The sequence below is a fragment of the Nuphar pumila genome, chromosome 8 (assembly GCF_984573655.1).
Source record: "Nuphar pumila chromosome 8, dmNupPumi1.hap1.1, whole genome shotgun sequence".
Classification (NCBI taxonomy): Eukaryota; Viridiplantae; Streptophyta; class Magnoliopsida; order Nymphaeales; family Nymphaeaceae; genus Nuphar; species Nuphar pumila.
Window position 1 is genome coordinate 120,207,824 of NC_143256.1, and position 25,449 is coordinate 120,233,272.

The 25,449-nt window shown below is 35.1% G+C and overlaps 1 protein-coding gene across 1 annotated transcript in view; it reads right to left on the reverse strand.

The window, feature by feature from the left end:
• Positions 1 to 1,380: 1,380 nt before the first annotated feature.
• LOC149830429 (OVARIAN TUMOR DOMAIN-containing deubiquitinating enzyme 5-like) overlaps positions 1,381 to 25,449 on the reverse strand; it is a 28,498-nt gene continuing 4,429 nt past the window's right edge. Inside the window, exon 4 of the mRNA XM_090015810.1 lies at positions 1,381 to 2,441. Coding sequence (XP_089871936.1) covers positions 1,568 to 2,441 — 874 coding nt within the window. The 3' untranslated portion in view covers positions 1,381 to 1,567. The remainder of the gene's footprint in view (positions 2,442 to 25,449) is intronic.

Consider the following 25,449-nt stretch of genomic DNA (forward strand, 5'->3'; position numbering starts at 1 on the left):
GTGATCATCTACACTCCACTACAAGAGCTTGACGAAGTGACCGAGTTCAACCATTGAGGTTTCACAAAATGGGGAACTTTGTTCTAGCTCTGGCATTCTTCAGGAACTGGGTCAGCGCGCTCACAAATTAGTGCACAGAAATTGGTTGAATGGTTTATGGCTTTAGCTCTATGATGAGCAGATTATCTGTAAACAAGCACTTATTCGCATGTAGGAAATGTGGGCTCGTAAGACCTAACAACGAAGAACATCTCTTGGACTGCAAGTATCATACTTCTTGCTATTACTCCTTCATACTAGGAGGATAGCACATGAAGGAGAAACCTTAATACTAGGAGGCATGATCCATGAGAAATCCGAAAGATACTCGGGCCCCCAAAGCGCAAGTGTCCTCCCTGCACCCCGTGTACTAGGGATGGTAAACAAGCCGAATTCCATGGCTCATTCTTGCGGAGAACCAAGCCAAGCTCAGGCTTGCAGGCTGGTAAAGGAGCCAAACCAGAGGACACTCATGCTCAGTTCATTCTTGTCGCGAGCTAAGCCAAGCTGGTACTCATGGCAAGCCAGAGCTAACTGAGCCAAGCATGAGCTGGCTCGTTTACCAAAAAAAAGTCATGCTGAAACTGTGGAATTGGACTCTAAACCCACCAAGCCAAATCAAACTGGCTCATTTACAAAATAAATACACTGTTTCAAAGTTGTAAGCAATAGGATTTGAACTGTCCTGTTGCTTCCAAGATATTGGACACAAACACTATGATATGAACCATATGTAAACTATATTTATTACTAGTTAACGAACCTACACAAGCCCAGCTGAGACGCAAACTTTTTGTTCAAGTTTGGCTTTCACGCCCAGTTCGAATGATCTGTTTACGAGCCAAACATGAGCCAGGCCATGAGCAACTTGCCTCAGTTTCCCAGTCCTACTGTATCCGTAGTCATTGTTAAAAACGTCTTTTTTCCTAGGCATTGCACAGATCAGTGATTTAAAAAATGATAAAATTAACAATGATTTTAATTTGAAATCGCTAAAAAAATTGAATTTCAAAAATAGCTTGTATCGCTATAAGTAATAACAATTGTCTTCCTAAAAATGTGAACATACCAGTGTTTTAGAGAAATTGATGTTATGTTCAGTGACTCGAAGAATTTGACATTAATCAGGCCTGCAACACTGGATCTGTTCTCCACTAGAAGCTCCTTAAAGCAAACTTCATATTTGAATCATACCCCACAAGAAAAATCAATTTGCATTCCCATATGATAAGACAGAAGAATACAACTCATAGAATGCTTGTTTAAATGGATCATGCTATGGCACATGGTCTACCAAACCTAATAAAACCTGATTGTCTAAAAGCAACAAAAAACAGTATGTGAAAGCAAATAGACCTTTTGCAAGCTACAAAACTTCTACATTGTCTAATGCAATTTTAATCCTTATATAGCATCATACATCTCTTTTTTGACCCACTGAATGCCAAAAATATGCTCATGGGATGACATATAACAAAAATACATAACATGTGAGAAGAAGAAAGACGATGGTTCAAGGGAATTAAGTTTATCCAATAGAGATGGGGACAACCGAATTATAGTGCTCACCGAGACCGAAAGCATGCTTGTGATATGACAACATGATGCTTGGGTTAGAGGACTCGCTCCCATCTGTTTTATACTCCCTTCCCATCTCAACATCAGGAAAAGACCCAGAAAATATGATGATGTGTTTTCTCAAACAATGCATGAGCGCACTGAGTTCAAGTTGCCCTCCCCAAGCTGCTGTTGACTCCACTTCGGTACAGTATTTGTCAAATTTCTCAGAGAGTGAACCCTCAGAACTTGTTTCTAACTTATTCTCCGAAAGGAAAAATGGGAGGAACTCTGCCACATGCTCCCTCATATACGCTGCAGACATTACTCGAAGTTCTTGGTATGTGTATCTGAAGGAACTGCCATGCAGTGAGAGTTGATCCTCCACAGCTCGGTAAAGGCAGTGACCATCTGGCTTGATTTCATTTGTGGTCAGGCCTAGCGGCTCGAGTTTTTTCTCCAATTTTTCATTCTCAATCATCCGGTCACTGATAATGTTGCTCTGCTCTTCTTGTATTCGCTGCTCCCGTGCTGCTTCTTGCTGGGCCCTTTTCTCTTTCCGCCTTAAAGTCTTGCTAGGTTTGGCAGAATCAGCATGACTATTATTGACAGAAACACCTGCTATGGCCCTCACCAGACTGTCAATGCTGCTGGTCTCAGTACCTTCCTTGCTTTTGTAGCCCAAAGATGCAAGTTCCTGTGAGTGCCTGGCACTGAGTTTTGAAGAAAGTCTAGAAATCTCCTCCTCTACCTGCTTCTTCCTGGCCTTCTGTTCAGCTTTGCTGCCTCTAGCGGCTGCCTTTTTCATCTCCATTTCCTTGTTTTGAAGCTCAGAGATTTCTTTCCTGGAGCAGAACGTGACATTCTTAAAACAAGATTCAAGGAAAACATAGCACAGTATTCGTCCTACCAGTGAACAAATTCCACCAAAAAGGAGCTCCACGTGACAAACATCAAAGAGTTATGCTTCGAATGAAACTAATAAGAAATGTGTAAAGCCAATAACTTCATTTCTAACGTATCCCCATAATAAAATTACAGGAAAGGAGTTGAACCAGAGTATAGAATATCCAGCATACAAAATCCATATGTACATACATACACGTGTGTGTGTGTGTGTGCACGTGTATAGGATCTATATTTGCTACAATCGTGGTAGGCTGGGTTAAACTTTGCCACAGTAGATTGTAAATACAATCAACTTAGCAAAGCAATTGCTCCGCTTTTTTTTGGTTTTTTGGTCACATCTACATGTTTTATTTAGTGGGAACCGGCTTTTAGATCGCTGGAATCCGACCTGTATACATGTTTTCCGGCTCGATGCCATCCGATTTGATTTGAACCAACAATCCAAAAATCAACAGTTATGAATGTATGGATTTTTTTCCGACTCATAAAAACATGTTTTTTGTCGAAAAAACATGATCCAAGATTCGATTTCTACTAAATCTACGAGGTTAGATTGAGTCAAAACAACTAGCATCATGAGATTCCAACTCAATTGTAGGTACAATCAATTGTAGCATATATATATACATATATATATAGGTGCTTCTATGTTTTTACACTTTATTTTCATAGATCTAAGCTCCAAATGCAAAAGCTAACCCTTGGCTCATGTTTAACATGTTCTGTTTACTATTTCCATGTGTTAAAGTTGACTGAAATATGATGTTTTATATCATTTCTCCTTATTTTCATGAATTGTGAGGAGTTGATTTTCAGTGTCTCAAAAATATGATTAAATGATATATTAGACATGATAAAACCTTCTAACATAGTAAATAAACCATTCTAAATGCATCTGTACGGTTAAATTTACCATTTGGTGGTTAGATTTATACAAACAAGAGTGTGTAACACTGTATTGTATCATGGTAACAGAACCATCATATATATATATATATATAGCCCAATCTTTGGGAAGATGCCCAAACTTCAAAATGAACGAACAACTTCTCAATCAATAGGAATTTAGTGAATTTCAACACTCCTTAAGTGCTACATAATACATGTTTACCTTCCCTAATTAAAGCACTCTCTCTTACACAATAAACCCATGCCATATTTATTCGGTTTTCCCCATTAAACTCTCCCTTGCTCTCTCTCTCTCTCTCAAAAGTCACATGACCTTTCATGTACCCTCACACTTGCAAATCCTATTCCTGCCAATGGTATTTAATGCCTCTCTCTCTCTCTCTCTCTCTCTCTCTCTCTCTCTCTCTCTCTCTCTCTCTCTCTCTCTGCCAACATCACCTTTGGCATCTCTTCCTCTCCCCAATGCCACCTTTGGCCTTCCATCTATGTAACATGGATACTTCTCAAAGGGCAACACACCCATGTCCCACTGGCATTGGTGCAGGTGGACACTAGGACACCTTTTGTAATATCAAGTGTGGTCAACCTTATTGGGGTCCATTTTTGTTCGAATTTGGACACCATTAACCCTAACCAAGTCCAACTTTATCTATATTACACACACACACACATATATATATATACATATGCATGTAAATATATAAATATAAATATTTATATTTATATTTATAAATCTGCACCCCCGCACCCAAGTTTTTTAAAATTGCAGTGTTGCACCCTTCACACCTGCACCTATGTGACATAGCCTTCCATTAACTCTCTCTCTCTCTCTCTCTCTCTCTCTCTCTCTCTCTCTCTCTCTCTCTCTCTCTCTCTCCACGGTTGATGATACCCATCAAGGATTGTTTTCTCATGCATTGCTTAGGGTCTTTTTTATTCTTTATGTTTTTGACTATGTCACATGGGTGTGGGTGCGGGTGTGCAGCACTTTCAAAAAACTTGGGTGCGGGTATATATATATATATATATATATATATATATATATATATATATATATATATATATATATATATATATATATATATAAAGTCCAAAAGTTGGACAGAAATGACCCTGGGTGCGTTGACTGCACCCAGGGTCAGGTTGACCGCATCAGGTGCGGGTGCGACGCACCTAGTTGGAGAGTCCCTGTGACATAGGATTTTGATATTTTGTCCATCTCTGCCAATTTGTTAATCTATAAGAATAATGATTTGAGTTTGAATGATATTTTTGTGGTAGGTGCGAAATATGAGATTTTGGCAGTTTTTTTTGGGTTCTTCGTATCATGTGGTTTGTGATATTTAGACTTTCTTTTCTATAGAAGTGAATGAGGTTGCTGTTTCTTCTATTCCAACGATTCCCAATGGGGAGATCGTGTTCCCTTCTCATTATATGAAAATAACATACAAAAAAGGAGTGGGCAACCAGCCCGGCGGCCCAACGGGCCAAGCCGACCCGGCCCGACATGGGCCGGGTTTGGGCCATGATTTTAGGCCCAGGCCCGTTAGGTACCAGGCCGAAACCCAGCCCGTTATATATGTGGGCTGGGCTCGGGCTGGCCCACTGGCTACCAGGCGGGCCCGATGGGCCTGAGTTATTTATTAATTTTTTATAAATATAAACAAATTAAAAATTAACTATTACATGGTAACTTGAATAATTATTATTATTTACCTAATTAGTTGCATGGGAACTTGCTATTTGTTAACTATAACTGTTTACCTAATTGGTTGCACTAATTAGGAATTAGTTGCATAGGAACTTGATATTCTCTCATTAACCCATAATTTCAGTCAAGCATTTATGCATTTTAGGATTGGGCTGGACCGGACCGGACCGGACCCGGCCCGGTCGGCCGCTTCACATTGGCCCATTGGGTCAATGGGCTGGGCCATGGGTTTCTCTTCAAACCCGAGCCCGTTAAGAACGGGGCCAAAACCCAGACCGTTAGTAAACGGGCCCGGCCCAATGCCCACCCCTACCTGTACTAAATCATCACCAAATTATGCAGATGATACATGGACCTTTTTTCCAATGGTGGTTGATTGTTAGCAACCAGGAAGCTGACCTTGGTAGTCCATGTCAGCATGATATTCACATTTGGTTGTATGGTTCACAAGTTATATGTTTCTGTGAGCACGTGTATTCGATAACCTCTCATTTTAGTCAAAATTTTCAGTATCTAATTATTCAATGCAGAGCATGCATAAATTGTGACATATCTGAAATATACCTTTTGAAATACAATAAATAATTTCCTTAATTATTTGTTCTGTACCTCCTGTTGATGTTGAAGCCTTTACATTATCAAGTGATAGCCATTGCCGATCACATTCAACTATAGTACACTGAATACTATGCTGTCAAAAGTTCACCAAGTGAGCCTAAGCAGGCATATATTATGCCCACCAATAACCACCAAAATTCAGCTTTCAAGCACTAAAAGCTCCATCAAAAAGTTCACCAAGTGAGCCTAACAGATTGGTAGGGCATATATCTTGCTCACCAGCAACCACCAAAACCCAGCTTTCAAGTTCAAAAAGCTCCATCAAAACGTTCACCAAGGGAGCCCTAGGTAAGGCACATGTCATGCTCATCAACAACCAAAGTTCATCTTTCATGCTCTTGAGGCTCCATCAAATGATTCAGTGCATGAGACACTGACTACTAAATCAGTACAAAAAAACACTCTGAATTATCATGTAATAAGGAACAAACACAAATTATTGGAGAAACATGGGAAGCAAACAATAATATTTGCGCCTATTGGTATATGTAGCCATGAAACTAGATCGGTTTCAGGTTGGATTATTTCAGATACAAACAGAATCCGAAATGCGTACAGTATATCATAATCCAACGCTGAACCTGAACCAGATCCAACTATATAGGCTTGGTCTGAAATTGTATCTGATCCGACTTACAATATTAATCTGAATATGATTCAAATCCAAAAACAATTTGAAATAATCTCTCTCTCTCTCTCTCTCTCTCTCTCTCTCTCTCTCTCTCTCTCTCTCATTATATATACACACATTGAGAGTAACATCGGATGCACCCAGCACATCTGTTTGTTTTTTGCTTTTTTTTTTACATTTAGCAGCCACTAAAGGTCTGGCAGAAACCCGACCTTTAGCGGCAGTCCAGGACATCTGCTAAAAGTCCCAAAACATAAAAAAAAAAAAATGTGTGCTGCGCGACCAAGGGCGCACATTCCTCGGACGAGATGGGTGTTTGATGATACACCCATCTCATGTATATACATACATATATATACTGCAATTATTTTTCAAGTTGTGGAACCAAAATGCAACTTCATTTTAAGCACACATGATATTTATTCCGCAACCAAGTCATTTCCTTTTCCTCACCCAAAAAATCTCCTAAGGTTTTAAGCGTCCTAGTTCGTCATATGTTGAAGAGTTATCTTTCTTAATTCTGCTTCATAAATAGCTTCCCACCTTCACACTTTTCTACCATATATCCTTCAGTTCTAAAGGCAAGCCAATAACTACATAACTAGAAACTGTGACACTGACAGAAATATGGACACAGCATGTGCACAAATTTAGTAAAAGGATAGGGCGCAGGGTGTGCAAAATTATATGATTCATTGATTACAAATTTGTGTTACGCCACTGAAGCCATACATGATACTTCAAGTACAAGGTTTTGATGATGAGCAAGTGAAATTAACTGCATTTCAGCTAAGGCAATGAAGACATTGAAGAATTTGATGAAGAATCTTTGAAGACTAGTGTGCAAATGTTAAATTCATTAAAAGTCTTAGATTCATGTAAGAGCTTTACTTAGAGTGCATATTTCGATTGCATTTCACCTAAAAAGTCTTTAGAAAAACTTTTCTAAAAGAACCCCTCATGAAAATCTTTTTTAAAAACCTTTTTTTTAAAATTTTCGTGTTTATTAGTCGACCAATAGACTCACCAATCAACTAATCGTTTCGCACCATATTTTCTAAAAAGTCATTTTTGTCAAATTAGTCGACAGAAGGTTTTATCAGTCGACTGGACATAATGTGTGTTTTCTGAAAAATTTAACAGCAGTCGACTAATGACTTTATCAGTCGACTGGACAGAACATGTGTTTTCTAAAAATTTAACAGCAGTCGACTAATGTTTTTAACAGTCGACCGGACAGAATGTATGTTTTTCAGAAGATTTTAGCAGCAGTCGACTGAAAGGTTTTTCAGTCTACTGATGATATTATCAGTCGACTAATTTTATCTCTAATCGACTAAGTTTCAAATCTTCAGATTTTCAAACGGCTCGATAAACAGATCAGTCGACCGACGATAATTGTCAGTCTACTAATAACTAACTATTAGTCGACTAACTACTGTTTCAGTCGACTAATTTTGTCGTTTTTCCTGAAACTTCAAAAAGGCGTGTCTTTTCATTTTTCAAACGTTTTGATCGTTCAAATTGGACTGTTTTGACACCCTTTCATACCCTCAACGTATGAAAACTTTCAACTATAAATATGAGTGCATTTTACACTCAAAACAACTTCAATTCAATCAATTTGAATCAATTACTCTTTGTTTTTTACTCATATTCATTTTCTCACTCACGTGATATTTTTAACTTCAGTTTTTCACTCAAATTCCTTTGAGAGACAGTGAATTCGTGAGTAGAGTATTTCTAAAACCTCAAAAGCCAATTGCATCTCATTTGCATTCAAAAGAAGGGCTCATAGGTTGTTTTGTAAGTTGTTACTTATTTTTCTGTAAAAAGGACTCCTTGGTTTAAAAGAGTTGTTTGCTTTCAGTAGGTGTGTTACTGAAAGTGGGATCAGATTTGGTCTGTATAATCTTGTAGTTACACAAGGTTGATAGTGGAAATCTGAAGCGGGTTTTGCTTGGGGACTGGATGTAGGTCGGGAAAGACCGAACCAGGATAAATTCTTGTGTTCCCTTGTGTGTTTGCTTTTCAAATTGCAAAATCCGTTTATATTCCGCAGACAATTTTTAAAAGCACTATTCACCCCCTCTAGTGCTCGTTACCTCGATCCTACTGCACTTTCATTTGGTATTAGAGCAGGTTGGTTATTATTTTGATTTGATCATCATCTAGCATGACAACTACAACATCTCAGCACAAAGAAGGATGCTCCTCTATTCGTCCTCCTCTCTTTGACGGAACAAACTATGGATACTGGAAAGTGAGAATGACAATATTCTTACAATTCATGGATCTCGATATTTGGAGAGTTGTTTCAGATAAATACCAAACTCCATCAACTGATTTCAGCCGATGGAATGATGAACAGAAGAAGACTGCTTCACTTAATGTCAAGGCGATGAATGCATTGTATTGTGTCGTTGACAAGGTAGAGTTCAATCGTATCTCTCAATACTCTACAGCAAATGAAATCTAGCATACTCTTCTCGTGACTCACGAAGGTACATCAAAGGTAAAGGAATCTAAAATTGCTTCTTTAGTTCATAAATTTGAATTGTTTAAAATGAAGCAAAATGAATCTATATCGGACATGGTAACAAGAATGACCGATATAACTAACACTCTGAAATCCCTTGGAATATTCACATATGGATTTAGTCAGAAAGATCCTAAGATGTTTAACTCCTGAATGGGAGAGAAAAACCACTGCTATTGAAGAGGCAAATGATTTAAACACTCTCACTCTTGAAGATTTGGTTGGTAACCTAATGGCATATGAAGTCCAACTTCAAGACAGACAAGAAGAAGAACCTAAGAAGAAATCTCTTGCTTTTAAGGCTACTTCTGACTCTGAAAATTCAGAAGAAGATGAAGATGAAGATATTGCCCTCATCACAAGGCAATTCAGAAGATTCATCAAAAAGGGAAGATTTCAAAGAAAGGTAAAGAAAGCGGATCCCAATGAAGTCAAGTGTTTTAATTGCAAAAAGGCTGGACATATCAAGAAAGATTGTCCTCCTCTCAAAATTAAGCTCAAGGACCAATTCAAGAAGAAAAAGGCATTTCAAGCATGTTGGGATGATAGTGACTCCTCTTCCGATGAAGAAGTCGCCAACATGTGTTTTGTAGCACAAGAAGATTCGGTAAGTCAATTTGACTATGATGAGTTATTAGAAGCATTTAATGATTTATATGCTAAATTTAAGAGTCTAAGTTCTAAAAATAAAGAGTTAAAAACTGAAAATTTAACTCTTGACTCTCAAAATAAAGTATTACTTGAGATATAAGATCTCAAGAAGGAAAATTCTTGCCAAGCATTTGAGATAAAAGAAATTGGAATTAGAACCAATCTCTTACAAAAAAAATAACTAGTCTAAAAGAAAAATCAAATGATCTTCTTTCTATAGTGACCAAATTCACAAATGGTCAAGAGAATCTAGAAAGACTTCTTGGTTCTCAAAGATGCTCGGTTAATAAAACCGGATTGGGATATAGTTTCTTTGATATTCAAAATAGACCAAACTATGTTGTGAAAAATCAAAGACAATATTCTCAACCATTTGTTCAAAGAACTAAATTTTCTAGTAGAAATGCATCTAATCATGGAACTTATAATGCTTATAAGCCTAGACATGATTACTCTAGAAATGTTAAAGCTTGTTATAGAAAGAATACTTTTTATCAAAGGAAACCAAAATCCAAATGGATATGGGTTCCTAAGACTAACTCTCATAGACCCAAAAATAAAAAGGGGTCAAATGCTCTGTCTTCTAATTTTGTTGTAGGTACACAATATAAGGAGCAAATGGATATTGGACAGTGGTTGTTCCAAACATATGACTGGAAGGCCGGAGTTATTTTCCACCCTTCAAAATAAGAATGGAGGAACCGTCACCTTTGGTGACAATAACAAGGGAAAAGTAATAGGTATTGGTAATATTGGTAATCCAAAATTTCCCCTGATAGAAAATGTTCTTTTAGTATATGGTTTAATGCATAATTTATTATCTATTAGTCAATTATGTGATAAAGGTTTTCATGTTTCTTTTTAAAATGATTTATGCTTAATTTCTGATTTTCAATCTAAAAAGATCATTTTTAAAGGTAAAAGAAGGAACAATGTGTATGAACTTTATCTAGATGAGTTACCCACTTTTAATGAAAAATGTCTTATTGTTTCAAATGAAATTCAATGGTTATGGCACAAGAGACTTGGACATGTTAACTTTAAAATTATTTCCAAGTTATCCAAGAATGATATTGTAAGAGGCCTACCTAGAATACCATATAAGAAAGATCACTTATGTGATGCTTGCGAAAGGGGTAAACAAATCAAGAGTTCTTTTAAAGCAAAAAATATAGTTTCAACAAAACGTCATCTTGAACTTTTACATTTAGATCTATTTGGACCATCTAGAATTCAAAGTTTGAATGATAGCAAGTATGCTTTTGTTATAGTAGATGATTATTCTCGATTTACATGGGTGATTTTTCTAAAAAGCAAAATTGATGCTTTTTCTGAATTTTCTAAATTTTGTAGAAGAATTACAAATGAAAAATCTACATCTATAATTAAAATTCGTAGTGATCATGGTGGTGAATTTGAAAATGAATCTTTTCTAAAGTATTGTGATTTACATGGTATATCTCACAACTTTGCTTTTCCTAGAGCGGCTCCACAAAATGGAGTTGTTGAAAGAAAGAATAGAACTTTACAAGAATGTGCTAGAACCATGCTTCAAGATAAAAATTTACCAAAATACTTTTGGGCTGAAGCAATAAATACAACATGTTATGTTTTAAACTGTGTTCTTATTCGACCAATCTTACATAAAACATGTTTTGAATTGTATTATGATCGTATACCAAAGATCTCATATTTCAAAATTTTTGATAGTAAATGTTTCTTGTTAAATACCAAAGATGATCTTAATAAGTTTGATTCAAAATAAGATGAATCAATATTTCTTGGATATTCTTCTAGAAGTAAAGCTTATCGTATTTTTAATAAAAGAACATCTTGCATTGAAGAATCTTTACATGTAGCATTTGATGAGAATTATGAGCGGGTTATACCTCTAAGCGAATGAGAAGAAGTAATACTTCAAGAAGAACCCTTGATAGAGAATACTTCTCAAGAAAATATTCTTCTTCAACCAGTTTGGAAAGAAGTTCTCAATCATCCACATGAACAAGTTATTGGAGAAATAAAGAGTGGTGTCCAAATTAGAAGGCAATTAGAAAAATATATTGCAAATGTTGCTTTTATATCTAAAATAGAACCAAAGAATATCAATGAGGCTTGTGATGATGAATTTTGGCTTTTGGCCATGTCTAAAGAACTTAACCAATTTACTAGGAATGATGTTTGGGATCTAGTTGATAGACCAAAGGATCATCCAGTAATTGGAACAAGATGGGTCTTCCGAAATAAGCTGGACAAAAATGGTGAAGTCATTCGTAACAAAGCAAGGCTAGTAGCACAAGGCTATAATCAAGAAGAAGGCATAGATTTTGATGAAACCTATGCACCAGTGGCTCGATTGGAGCCAATTCGTATGATGCTTGCTTTTGCTAGTTACATGAACTTCAAGTTATATCAAATTGATGTTAAGAGTGCATTCTTAAATGGACACATTAATGAAGAAGTTTATGTAGAGCAACCTCCAGGCTTTGAAAATGAGAAATATCCAGAAAAAGTCTACAAATTAAAAAGAGCTTTGTATGAACTTAAACAAACACCAAGAGCGTGGTATGAAAGACTACGAAATTTTCTAAAACAATCTGGTTTTTCCATTGGTCGGGTAGACTCCACTTTATTTATTAAAAATCTTAATTCAGATATTCTTATTGTGCAAATTTATGTTGATGACATAATATTTGGTTCTACTAATGATTCTCTTTGTAAAGAATTTGCTAAAGCTATGCAGGAAGAGTTTGAAATGAGCTTGATGGGCGAATTAAACTACTTCCTTAGACTTCAAATAAAGCAAACTGAAGAAGGAATCTTCATCTATCAGGCTAAGTATACAAAAGAACTTCTCAAGAGATTTGGGATGGACTCATCGAAATCAAGAAGAAATCCTATGAGTACAACTACTTCTCTTGATAAAGATGAAAATGGTAAAAGTGTAGATACTAAGCTCTACAGAGGTATGATCGGATCTCTATTATACTTAACTGCTAGTCGACCTGATATAATGTTTAGTGTTTGTATGTGTGCAAGATTTCAAGTTAATCCAAAGGAATCTCATTTAACTACAGTAAAACAAATTCTTCGTTATTTGAAAGATACTTCAGATTTCGGTTTGTTTTACCCAAAATCATCTTCCTTTGTTTTAGTTTCATATAGTGATGCAGATTTTGCAGGAAGTAAAACTGATCGCAAGAGTACTAGCGGAACTTGTCATTTCTTAGGAAATTCCTTAGTCTCTTGGTTTAGTAAAAAGCAAAATTCAGTGTCACTCTCAACAACTGAAGTAGAATATATAGCGGCAACAGACCTTAAAAGATTTTGGTTTGAATTACTCCACAACAACTATTTATTGTGATAACACTAGTGCTATAAATGTTTCGAAAAATCCTGTTCAGCACTCAAGAACTAAGCATATTGAAATTAGACATCATTTCTTAAGAGATCATGTGTTAAAAGGAGATATTTCGTTAAATTTTATTTCCACTAAAGAACAACATGCCGATATCTTCACTAAACCACTTAAAAATGAATATTTTATGAGAATTAGGAGAGAACTAGGCATTTGCTCGTTTTTGGATTCATAAAAATGTTGATTTTTGAACAAAATCTCAAAATCGCACTATATTAGTCGACCGATAAAATTTCTAGTCGACTGATGTTTTAAAATTTTTAAAATGAATCGCACCATTCTTAGTCGACCGATAAAATTTTAGTCGACTAAAAATTTTTTAAAAAATTTTAACTGAAGGGACCCGATACCCCTTGGATTTTTTTTAAAACACCCGTTTTTTTTTTTTGGCATTGTTTCACTTTTGCACCTTTTCGTTTTTTTTTTTAAGGAACGAAACCCTCTCTCTCTTCCGAAAAACCCTCGGAGTGTCGTTCGAACCTATCCTCGCCGGGATTTTCTTGCCGTGACAGGGAGACGCCGGAATTTTCTGGCCGTGATAGGGAACGCCGGAATCCTCTTGCAGTAAACGACGCATCTTCAGATCTCGCCGGAATCCTCTTGCTGTGACGTGTATCTTCAGTCATCGCCGGAATCCCCTTGTGGCAGCCTTCTCACCCGTCGTCAGCCACCGTATCCTCTATTTCTGTTGCACGACGCCGGACAATATCTTCCTTCTGCCGGACGTCATTTGGAAGTCAATATCATTCTCTGCAACTATTTTTTTTAGGTGAATCTGTTTTTTTTTACCATGCCTTGTTCGAAGTCTGCATCTGCAAAAGGTTTAGGTTCTCTTCCTCTTACACCTTCAAGACATGGATTTTCTCTCAGATTACTTTAAAATCCTCTTTTATATGATACTTTTGGATCGATTTCTGCACTACCTATTTTACCAGGCCGAAATGTATTGTTTCACCTGTTTTCTCGTTACAAAATAAGAGAATTATTTCCAGGAATTTCACATCTTTTTGATGCATGTGCAGATACTCTTCACTATCCTTTTTTTATTCACTTGTTTTATACGAATTTACATTTTGATCATGAAACTGGAGTTTTGTCCTCTCTTGTTCGTGATGTTGAAATCGAGTTTGATTATAAACTACTTGGAGAAATCCTAGAAATTCCATCTTCAGACACTCTTTTCAATACTGTTGAACTGAATGATGAGAGAATTTTTGAACAAATTCTTCTTCCAGGAGCACCTCACTGCCCTCCTTTCAAAAATACTAATCTTCAAACTCGTGCACGCATTGCTGGATGAATCCTTGCCCACAATGTTCTACCTAAAACTGGTTCTTTTGATTACTATTCCACAGATCTATCTACGGCTCTTTATGTTTTATTTGAAAATATTTCTGTAAATTGGGCCAATGTGTATTTTACTAATTTGTGGAAACAAAAACCATTTCTTCCTTATGGATGTCTTCTAACTCGTATTTTCAGACATTTCAAAGTTCCTTTAACAAATGAAAAATATATTAAGCAAAAGGAGTTCTTTGATCAAACAATTTTTAAAAGAATGAAAATTAAATATCTGCCTCCTTTAAATGTTGATCAAACTAAACCATCTGATCCTACTGAACCATCAATTTCTGAACCATCACCATCTTCTGCGACATCTTCATCTCAAGCAAAAAGAAAGAAATTTTTTACAAGTCAAGACAATGATGAATTTTTGCAGCGACTGTAAGCTTTGAAGCTGCATCAACGCACTTTTCGTGAAGATGTGACTCAACAACTTTCTTCAATTCAGAAAAATGTTACTGCAATCAAGGACTTGCTCAACTCACTTTTATGATCTTTATGTTCTGTCTTTACTAAACTTTGATACTTTATGGGTTTTAATATTTTAAAAAACTTGTATCTCCATTGTGCTTATGTTATTTCTGCCCTTGTATTTTTTATTCTGACAAAGGGGGAGAAAAAGATAAAAATTGAAATTACAGGAGATCTTACATGATGAATGAAAATGCAAACCAATCAATATGTGATATATGTACTTTAAATGTACTAACTTTTAATGTTTTGCAGCATATTGATAGGGGGAGTAAAAATCTCCATCTATGCATCTAAATGCTTCATCTTTAATTAAGTTTGTCATCATAAAAAAGGGGGAGATTGTTACGCCACTGAAGTCGTACATGATACTTCAAGTACAAGGTTTTGATGATGAGCAAGTGAAATTAACAGCATTTCAGCTAAGGCAATGAAGACATTGAAGAATTCGATGAAGAATCTTTGAAGACTAGTGTGCAAATGTTAAATTCATTAATAGTCTTAGATTCTTGTAAGAGCCTTACTTAGAGTGCATATTTTGATTGCATTTCACCTAAAAAATCTTTAGAAAAACTTTTCTAAAAGAACCCCTCATGAAAATCTTTTTAGAAAACTCTTTTCTTAAATTTTCGTGTTTATTAGTCGACCAATAGACTCACCAGTCGACTAATCCTTTCGCGTCATATTTTCTAAAAAGTCATTTTTGTCAAATTAGTCGACCGAAGGTTTTATCAGTCGACTGGACATAAGGTGTGTTTTCTGAAAAATTTAGCAGCAGTAGACTAATGACTTTATCAGTCGACTGGACAGAACATGTGTTTTCTGAAAATTTAGCAGCAGTCGACTAATGTTTTTATCAGTCGACCGGACAGAATGTATGTTTTTCAGAAGATTTTAGCAGCAGTCGACTCAAAGGTTTTTCAGTCTACTGATGATATTATCAGTCGACTAATTTTATCTCTAGTCGACTAAGTTTCAAATCTTCAGATTTTCAAACGGCTCGATAAACAGATCAGTCGACTGACGATAATTGTCGGTCTACTAATAACTAACTATTAGTCGACTAACTACTGTTTCAGTCGACTAATTTTGTCATTTTTCCTGAAACTTCAAAAAGGCGTATCTTTTCATTTTTCAAACGTTTTGATCGTTCAAATTGGACTGTTTTGACACCCTTTCATACCCTCAACGTATGGAAACTTTCAACTATAAATATGAGTGCATTTTACACTCAAAACAACTTCAATTCAATCAATTTGAATCAATTACTCTTTGTTTTTTACTCATATTTATTTTCTCACTCACGTGATATTTTTCACTTCAGTTTTTCACTCAAATTCCTTTGAGAGACAGTGAATTTGTGAGTAGAGTATTTCTAAAACCTCAAAAGTCAATTGCATGTCATTTGCATTCAAAAGAATGGCTCATAGGTTGTTTTGTAAGTTGTTACTTATTTTTCTGTAAAAAGGACTCCTTGGTTTAAAGGAGTTGTTTGCTTTCAGTAGGTGTGTTACTGAAAGTGGGATCAGATTTGCTCTGTATGATCTTATAGTTACACAAGGTTGATAGTGAAAATCTCAAGCGGGTTTTGCTTGGGGACTGGATGTAGGTCGGGAAAGACCGAATCAGGATAAATTCTTGTGTTCCTTTGTGTGTTTGCTTTTCAAATTGCAAAATCTGTTTATATTCCGCAGACAATTTTTAAAAGCACTATTCACCCCCCCTCTAGTGCTCGTTGCCTCGATCCTACTGCACTTTCAATTTGTGTTTTTATTAGAGGGGTAAGACAAATACCTCCACCACAAGCATAAAAATATTCACGTCAAGATCATTAACAAAAAGGAAATCACGAAATCTAACGGAAGTGTACATATATATATAAGGAAAATATTGGCTACATTGTAAAGTACTAAAATACTGTATTCTAAAGCTGAAACTCAAAGGTGCAAGCTTCATTGATCAATTTGACCACACAAATGTATTCAATATGGTCCATGTACTAAGAAATGCACTTCAGATTGTGTGGTTTCGATGCAATCAATTGTGAAAATTTTGATGCATCGTGGACAGTTGATATTTGAAACCCTTAAAAAAATCTACTTATAAAATGCAATCAGAAATCTAAAACTTGTTTTTGACTAAACAAACCATTCAGATCATATCCATAGGGATTAATACACAAAAAAATCATGAAATCATGAAGAAACAGGATATTTCTACTAGAAGGTACAGTATACTCTCTCTCTCTCTCTCTCTCTCTCTCTCTCTCTCACACACACACAGACATATAAGGGAGAGAGAGAGAGAGATTTTCTAGAATCGTTTAGATGTACAAATGACTTAGCAAATTATTATTTTGTTTTCTGGGTAAATGTGATCTGATCTTGTAGATATGATCTACATGGTCTGTTTTATAAGGACCAGCATTTAGATTGCTAGATTCTGACATGTGAGTGTGTTTTCTGGCAATCCAAAAAGATCAATGGTCACAAAATGCTTCAAAACTTCTTGACACAAAGACTTTGTTTTCTTTGAAAAACACAACATATAGATTATGTTTTCTTTATGGAAAAATATATTCTCATAAGTCAAGAAACCTAGAAGTATTTATGGCAGTTGACTTTTGGATGATGAAGAAACCCCCCCACATGTTAGAATCCTGTGATCCAAATGTTGATCCTCACAAAACAGAACACATAGATCATACCTACAGGGTCAAATTTATGCAAAAAAAAAAAGAACTTGCTAAGACAGTTGTACATCCAAATAATTGCAGTTGGCAATATCCATTACATTGAGGCTTGATGATCTTTTTGTTAAGATGTACTTGTGTGTGTGTGTATATATATATATATATCCTCTATGGGTATTTTTGTCATTTTACTCATGTAATAGGGATTGTTCATTAGGAACAGTTTTTCCTTTTTTATTTATTTTTTCTTTTTTGTAATTTGCCCTTTTAAGCAAGGGCTCTATAGTCATTTGACCATAGAGTCGTTGGAGGTCATAAATATGACTCTTGGTAGCTCTCAATGACTCTATTGGGAGCTCCCATTTGGTCTCTCTCCCTTGTAATAATGTGAATATAAAAGGGCTTTGTTTTCCCTCATTTGTTAATGCTTCTCTTAAGCATTTGTGCTCAATAAAGATGAATAGTTTTCACATTTTTGTGTTTTTCTATTTAGTTTCTTAATGTTTTATATGCACTTAGTGCTTGTGTTGTTTCCCCTTGTTGGCTATTATTTTGTCTTATAGTGGACTTGTGTTTATGCACATTGTGATTGCGAACTTGTAAGCCCTTAATGGCATTGGTTTGTGCCTATGCACTTTTGTAATCATAATCTTGTAAAGCCCTTAGTGGCATTGTTTTTGTACTTTCCACTATTTAATTACATGGTATCAGAGCCAAGAAATTCTTAGCATTTTGTCTCTTTGGGTCTTGGGAATCTTTGGTTCGAGTTTGTGTTTCGTGAAGGATTCATGATCGTTGTGTGGCTTGGATTGTTGTATCTCTCATTTATTGTATGACCATTGTTATTATGGATGCTTGTAACTTTGTTTATCTATAATGGCTATCTATTTTTTAAACCATGGTGTTTCTAAAGATTATTAAAATTAATATTTTATTGATAACATTAGTGTGTTTTCATTACAAGCTCTCTTACTTTTTGTGTTTCCTCCTATTATGCCTCCTATCTAAGTGTCATTATATGTAGATAAGAGTTGTTTATTCATACTTTCGTGTGTGATTGTAGCCCATCGTTAGCATTATGCTCTTATTCTAGTCGTTGATACACTTGTTTTTAAGTGTCATTATATGTAGACAAGAGATGTTTATACACACCTTCGTGTGTGTCTTTGGCCCTTTAGTGGCATGATGAATATGCTCTTGTTCAAGTCATTGATACACTTGATGTTTGAGGTTTGGAGGCCTAGTGAAGCGATTGCTTGTGGTGGTCAAACTATTATTGATTTGCAAATATCATTCTCTTTGTTATGTGGTTTTTTTTAAAATTTGTCCTTAAAATTTTTAATCTTTTACTACATTTTTTTTTAGGGAAGATGTTTATGGATAAAAATTTCAAGCATTTTTTGCATACTTGTGATGTTTAATAAAATCTTATTCTTTATATTGTAAACCTTCTTGTGTGTGCCCCTTTATGGGTATTGAGAGTGTGTTCCTTACAAAAACACTTAGTGTGTTGTCCACTTGATATTGGTGGATACTTTTTGTTCCTAATTGAAGGCTATTTGATTCTTTACATTAAAATCATGCATTTTATGTACATTTTATTGATAAAAATAGTTATTTTTATTGTTGTCTTATGTGCATTAAATATGTTTTAATTGCATGTTGGATATATATGTGTTTCATATTGATTATCTTTTTCAAATTATTGCATGCACGAAGTTAATTAACTCTTTTTTTAGACCTCTTTTTTATTATATGCATGATTGAAATGCTTAGGATATTATTTATGCATAATTATTTATCTCTTCTTAATGAATCATATGTTCTTTAATGATCTAATTTTCTTATGGTCAATGTTATGCTTTCTTGAAAAATATGTTGATTTTATAATTATGGTTCGATTTCATAAAAATCCATCCTTGAGGAATACCCATCTTGTCTTTCTTAATGATTATCTAATGTTTCTAAAAATTATTACTACTTTGTTTGAAAATTATATTCATGTTCTAAAATATATTGGTTTTAAAACTTTATAACTATTGAGCAAGATATTTTTCTTGTGTAGTTGAAAGATTTTGGTTCTCTCTTCAGGATCTTAAAGATGTGATAGATTAAGAAAGGACATCTTTGATGCATCATGTCGTGAAGATGGAGATAGTCAATGCATGTGTTTGGGAATGATCACCAATAAAGGCATTTAATGACTTAGATCCTTCCCATTGATTCTTTGTTGTATTTCTAAACTTTTGGTATATCACATCATAAGTTTGAGGAGGAGTATATATATATATATAGGTAAATATCTTCTAGGGGTATTTTTGTTATTTTTCTCATGTAATAGAGACGGTTCATTAGGAATAGTTTTTCCCTTTTCTATTTATTTTTTCTTTTTTGTAATTTTTCCTTTTAAGAAAGGGATATATGGTCTTTTGACCATAGAGTCGTTGGATGCGCTCCAACAGTCATAAATATACGACTCTATTGGGAGCTCCCATTTGGTCTCTCTCTCTTGTAATGTGTATATAAAGGGGCTTTGTTCCCCCCTCATGTGTTAATGCTTCTCTTAAGCATTTATGCTCAATAAAGATGAATATCTTTTACATTTTGTGTTTTTCTATTTAGTTCCTTAATGTTTTATATGCACTTAGTGCTTGTGTCGTTGCCCCTTGTTTTGTGCACTTAATGTTATGCACATTGTGATTGAGAACTTGTAAGCCCTTAATGGCATTGGTTTGTGCCTATGCACTTTTGTGATTGTAATCTTGTAAAGCCCTTAGTGGAATTGTTTTTGTATTTTCCACTATTTCATTACATTTTTCATCAATACCCTTCCCTTGTGCTATAGACATAGACAGCATCAGTCAATAGCACCAGGTTACGATGCATTTGTCATTCATAGCCAAAGTCTCAACTAGTTGAGAAAATCTTGATTTGTTGAAGTCATTATACAATGTGGCCAACCAGTGGAGACCAAGGCCTTCCTGCCTCAATCTCAATTATGGAATGAATTCTTTTATCATGCCACTTCACAAGTCCATCGGGTTGGCAAAGGCTGGCACAAGTCCTTAATTCCATTCAGTCGGAAGGATTGCAAACTATGGTGGGAGGTCTCTCTCTCTCCCAGCCAATTGCTTTTCACTCATTATTCTTTGTCTGACATTTGCTATCCCCCAACCCTTTTATGTACAAACCATAGTCACCTTTATCGTTAAAGGTAATTTCTTGACGAGGGTATTTCTCAGAGAGATTTTCAAAAGTTAATAAATCTCGGGAGTTTAAAAACTTAAAAAGAAGATAAATAACAAAAAAACTAAGAAAAAAATAAGTTTTGAATTGTTTTCTTCCAAAAATATAAAGAAATGTGTTTTAAAGGTTTTAAAATATAAAAGAAACAAAAAACAGGAAATGCAGACTTAAAATAAATAAAAAAAGAGTTTTTCCCAAAAATATCACGATATTGTCTTCTGGCGATATTTTGAAAATATCGCAATATATTACCCTTAATATTGGTTACCTTAAAATATTAGTATTTCTCGTGATATTTTCAAAATATCATCGATATCAGTGACAGTGGTACAAACCAAACCTTCCAAAAAGGAAGATCTTGGTGGATTAGTTTAGTTACCATAGTACTTTAGTACTAGTTTTAAGCTTAGAGGTAAAAGAATAAAAAACATTATAAAATTTTAAGTATTGAAAAACACTTTGTGTAGTTTGTGATTTTCTTTTTGCTTATGTAAACATGCACTATTCAATCATTTAATGTATCTTTTGACTTGTCAGAATAGTTTTGTTGCACTACATTCTACTTCGTAATTTGCATTTTTCTTGTGAAATATGCATAATTTCATACACATATAGTATATTATCTTGAATTTCGATATTTTATGTAGTTCATAATTGTTTGATATGTGATATTAAGATCAGGTTTGTAGTTAATGTCATTGTTTCTTACATTATTAACTGTTTAGATTTTTTTTTTTTTAGAAAGTTTTGCTTTTTTATTAAAAAATTAATTTTTTGCATTATCATAAGATCGATACGCATCTTATCTTGGGCCCAGTCGAACCAAGTTTTGATAAGCTTTTTACAATCTTAATTGTTGCATTAGTAAATAAAATAGTTTTCTAAAATTCAGATATCCATACTCATTTTCATCATTATAACTAGGACTGGACAACCAGCAGGCCAAGCTGGCCCAGCCCGGTTAGTGGATGGGTTTGACCGGGATGTTGATGGGCCGAGCCTGGTCAAGCATGACCCGCTGACTTACCGGGTCGGGCCCAGGTCTACTACAAAGCCCATGGCCTGCCCGTTTGGCCCATGGGTTTAATTCGGGTCGGATAGGGTCGAGTTACAAGTCACCTTACATTTATTTCCTTGAATGCATATGTTTCTTTAGTGAAAAATTGGAAAATACAAAAAAAAATTAGATCCAAGATGAATACATTTTTTGAATCACATACTTGACCCTATTATATATATATAAAGGCTAAAGCCCACCGGCCAGTCCGTTAGCCGCGGGCTGGCCCAGCCCCACCCGAGATTTCGTCGGGTTTAAGCTTGGTTAGGGTCAGGCCTTTTTCCAAAAACTAAGCCCAGGCTCGACCTATACGGGCCGGGCCATGAGCTACCCATGAACCTCTCAGCCCGTTGTCTTGCCCCATTTATAACTAGTTTATGTATAATAGACTAACTCTATTACTATATAACAAAAACTAAAAAGAACATTTTTAATGCATAAGAATATTCCAAAGACAAAAAAATAACTACCTAGTCATCCTAAGCATTTTCTTAAGACACTTCCAGCTTCTCGCATTGCATAAACCTAATAAACCCTTGCTTCTCGCTTCCATTTGTGATTTCTCATATTGCTTCACAATTTTACTTTCCTCTTCACTGACGCCTTAAAACCCTTGCTTTTTGTTTCCATTTCTCACATTGCTTCACAAGTTCACAATTTTATTTCCTCTCCCAATAATTCTGCCACTACAACAACCATCTCAAAAATGTGTCTTTGTAGGTAAAGTTTTGAAATATTAGCGCACTCTTCCTCCAGTTCTTATCAACTTAAGAGAAAAACTATGAATTTATCATGATAAGACGATACTAAAAACTTATGAATTTGTGATGAAAAAGACAATAATGGATCTTTAAGACATTGAAATGTTCCCACTTATCCAGTAAGATATGCCAGCATTGTTAAAATGTAGAACATATAGATATAATAATAATATAAATATTATTATTATATCTATATTTTTCTGTAATTTTATTTTATTTTTCTGTATTTATTTTTGTATTTTTTAGTGTCTAGTTCTAATAGAACTAGACTAACCTTATCTAGTTAAGTTCCACTTGGAACTTAACTAGAAAGGTAACTGTTGGAATGGTCCAACGGTTACATTTCTAACGTTGGACAACGGCTACAAGGAGAGCTCTCCTCTTCTTTCCTTTTTCAAACTTGTATATATAGGGGTGCAGCCCCTCTTGTAAAATAATTCCAATGCTTCTTGAGCATTAGGTTCTCCAGCTTCAATAAAGAATATATTTTATTCTTTTTGGTTTCCTTTTATACCCTTTTAAGGGTTATGCTTAAGTGTCCTTTTAAGACACTCTTTCTTACGGATCTTAGTTCGTGTTTGGAAGATCCTCATTTCATGGTATCAAAGCAAGGTTCATCCTACGTCGTGAGAATTTCTTGCCTCGTTTTTCGTGCCAAGCTGACAAAGGTGTTTTATCACCTTGGTTGGGTTCTTTGAAGCTCCCTTTGAAAGAAGGAGAAAAGAGGAAGGCTCGTTGCATCAAAATCTTGTGTTTGTTCTCTTTTACCCTCTCTTCATCTTTATTTCTTTTCCTTTCTCCTTTTATCACCTTTGTAATAGATGGATGATCAAGATAAAATCACCATCATACCCATGAAGCTAAGCGACACAAATTATGTAATGTGGGCTTCAATAATGAAGTATTACATACAGAGAAAAGGATTATGGGGCATAGTAGATGGTTCTGATTCGGAACCTAAACTTGTCTTCACAAAAAATGGAAGGTGATAAAGAAATTCTCTTAACCGAAAAGGAGAAAAGCAAAGCCTTAGCCAACTTTGAAAAAAGTTGGAAGGAACGGCGAATAGCGCAAGTTAAAATTATGTCATCGCTAATTAGTAGTGTTGACATAAAGAAATGCTCTAGTCTAGCCAAGTTTGAGCATGCCGATAAGGCATGAGAATATCTCAAGAATATGTATTTCCTAAAAGATATTGCACATGTGTGCAATTTTCAATAAAGAGTGAGATCAATGACCCAAGGTGATAAAACTATACGTGAATACTATAATGAACTATCGGAACTTTGAGATGAATTGTCTATTTTAGAGCCAAAATGGCATCGTCCCGAGGACATTGAGCTCCGACAAAAGCAACTTGACATGGAGCACTTTTATCAATTTGTAAATGGTCTAAGACCAGAATTCGAGTCGACTAAGTGGGCCCTTCTTCATCGGGGAAAAGTTTTCTCTATTGTCGATACTATAGAGGAATTAACTATGAAGGAAAACAGAATCAAGAAAAATACTCCAAAGACTGAAGATGATTTTATGCTAGTTGTATCTAGACCGAGGAATCATGTACGATCTTATAAACCTCCTCATTTTAACCGACAAAATGGTGACTATGACAAGAAAAATGTTATTTGCCATCATTGTCATGAACCTGGACACTACAGGCCACATTGTCCCAAGCTTAAGGAGCTGAAAGAGAAAAGAAACTTGATAGCTGGATCGAAGCACAAAGATCAGGATGCATCAGTTTTCATGGCTCAATTAATGGAGATTCTCCAACCTCCCATCAAAGGAGCCTCCTCTTCATCTGAAGCTTCAACTGGCGCAGCTGCCTCATCTTTTTTCGATTCAGGTAACTTTCCTTGGCTCCTTGAATCTGGTGATTCTTTCCATATGACCTCAAATAATCAAAGTCTATCCGAATGTGTTAAAAATAAAACAAGTGTGTCAAAAGTTTTTACAGCTGATGGAACTTCTCTTGAAATAGAAGGAATAGAAAATTTTAAAAAAATTCATAAAACTAAGAATTTTTTTATCCCAGAAGTTCCTAAATTAAATTTAAATATTTTATCTGTATCTCAAATATCTGATTATGGATGTAATATTTCATTTTCTTCTCATGGTTCCTGGGTTCAGGATCGCCAGTCAGGAAAGCTGATTGAGGAAGGCCATAGAGAAGGAGGACTCTATTACATGGATTTTTTGGAAATGCCGAAGAATGCCTTTTGCCATAACATTCAGAAAATTGAGTTGGAACTATGGCATAAAAGTCTTGGTCATCCACATATAGCCAAAATCCAACAATTTTCAAATCTAGGGAAATTTTGTAGCTTTGAATCATTTGATTGTAAAGATTGTATTCTTGGCAAAATGAAAAGATTACCATTTCAGAACAGAACTTTTATCTCTTCAAGACCACTTGAATTAGTACACTCGAATGTTTGGGGTCCTACACCAGTAATTTCTAAAGGAGGACTTGTTTATTACGTTATTTTTTGTCGATGATTTTTTCTTACATACATGGATTTACTTTCTTAAACATAAGTCTGAAGTATTTTCATACTTTCAAACATTTCATAATATGGTTAAAAACAAGTTTCAAAATGATATTATTATTTTTTGCATGGATTCGGGGAGAGAATTTTTATCCACAAATTTTAAAAATTATCTTAATTTACATGGCATCACACATCAAAGGTCATGTCCATACACACCTCAACAAAATGGGCTGGCAGAACATAAACATAGTCATATTGTGGAAACTACTAGGACTTTATTAATAGCAAATCAAGTCCCGAAAGATTTTTGGGTAGAAGTTGCCTTAACTGTCACATATCTAATTAATAGGATGTCATCTTATTCTTTGCAAAATATAATTCATTGAAAAACTTATGAACGTTTC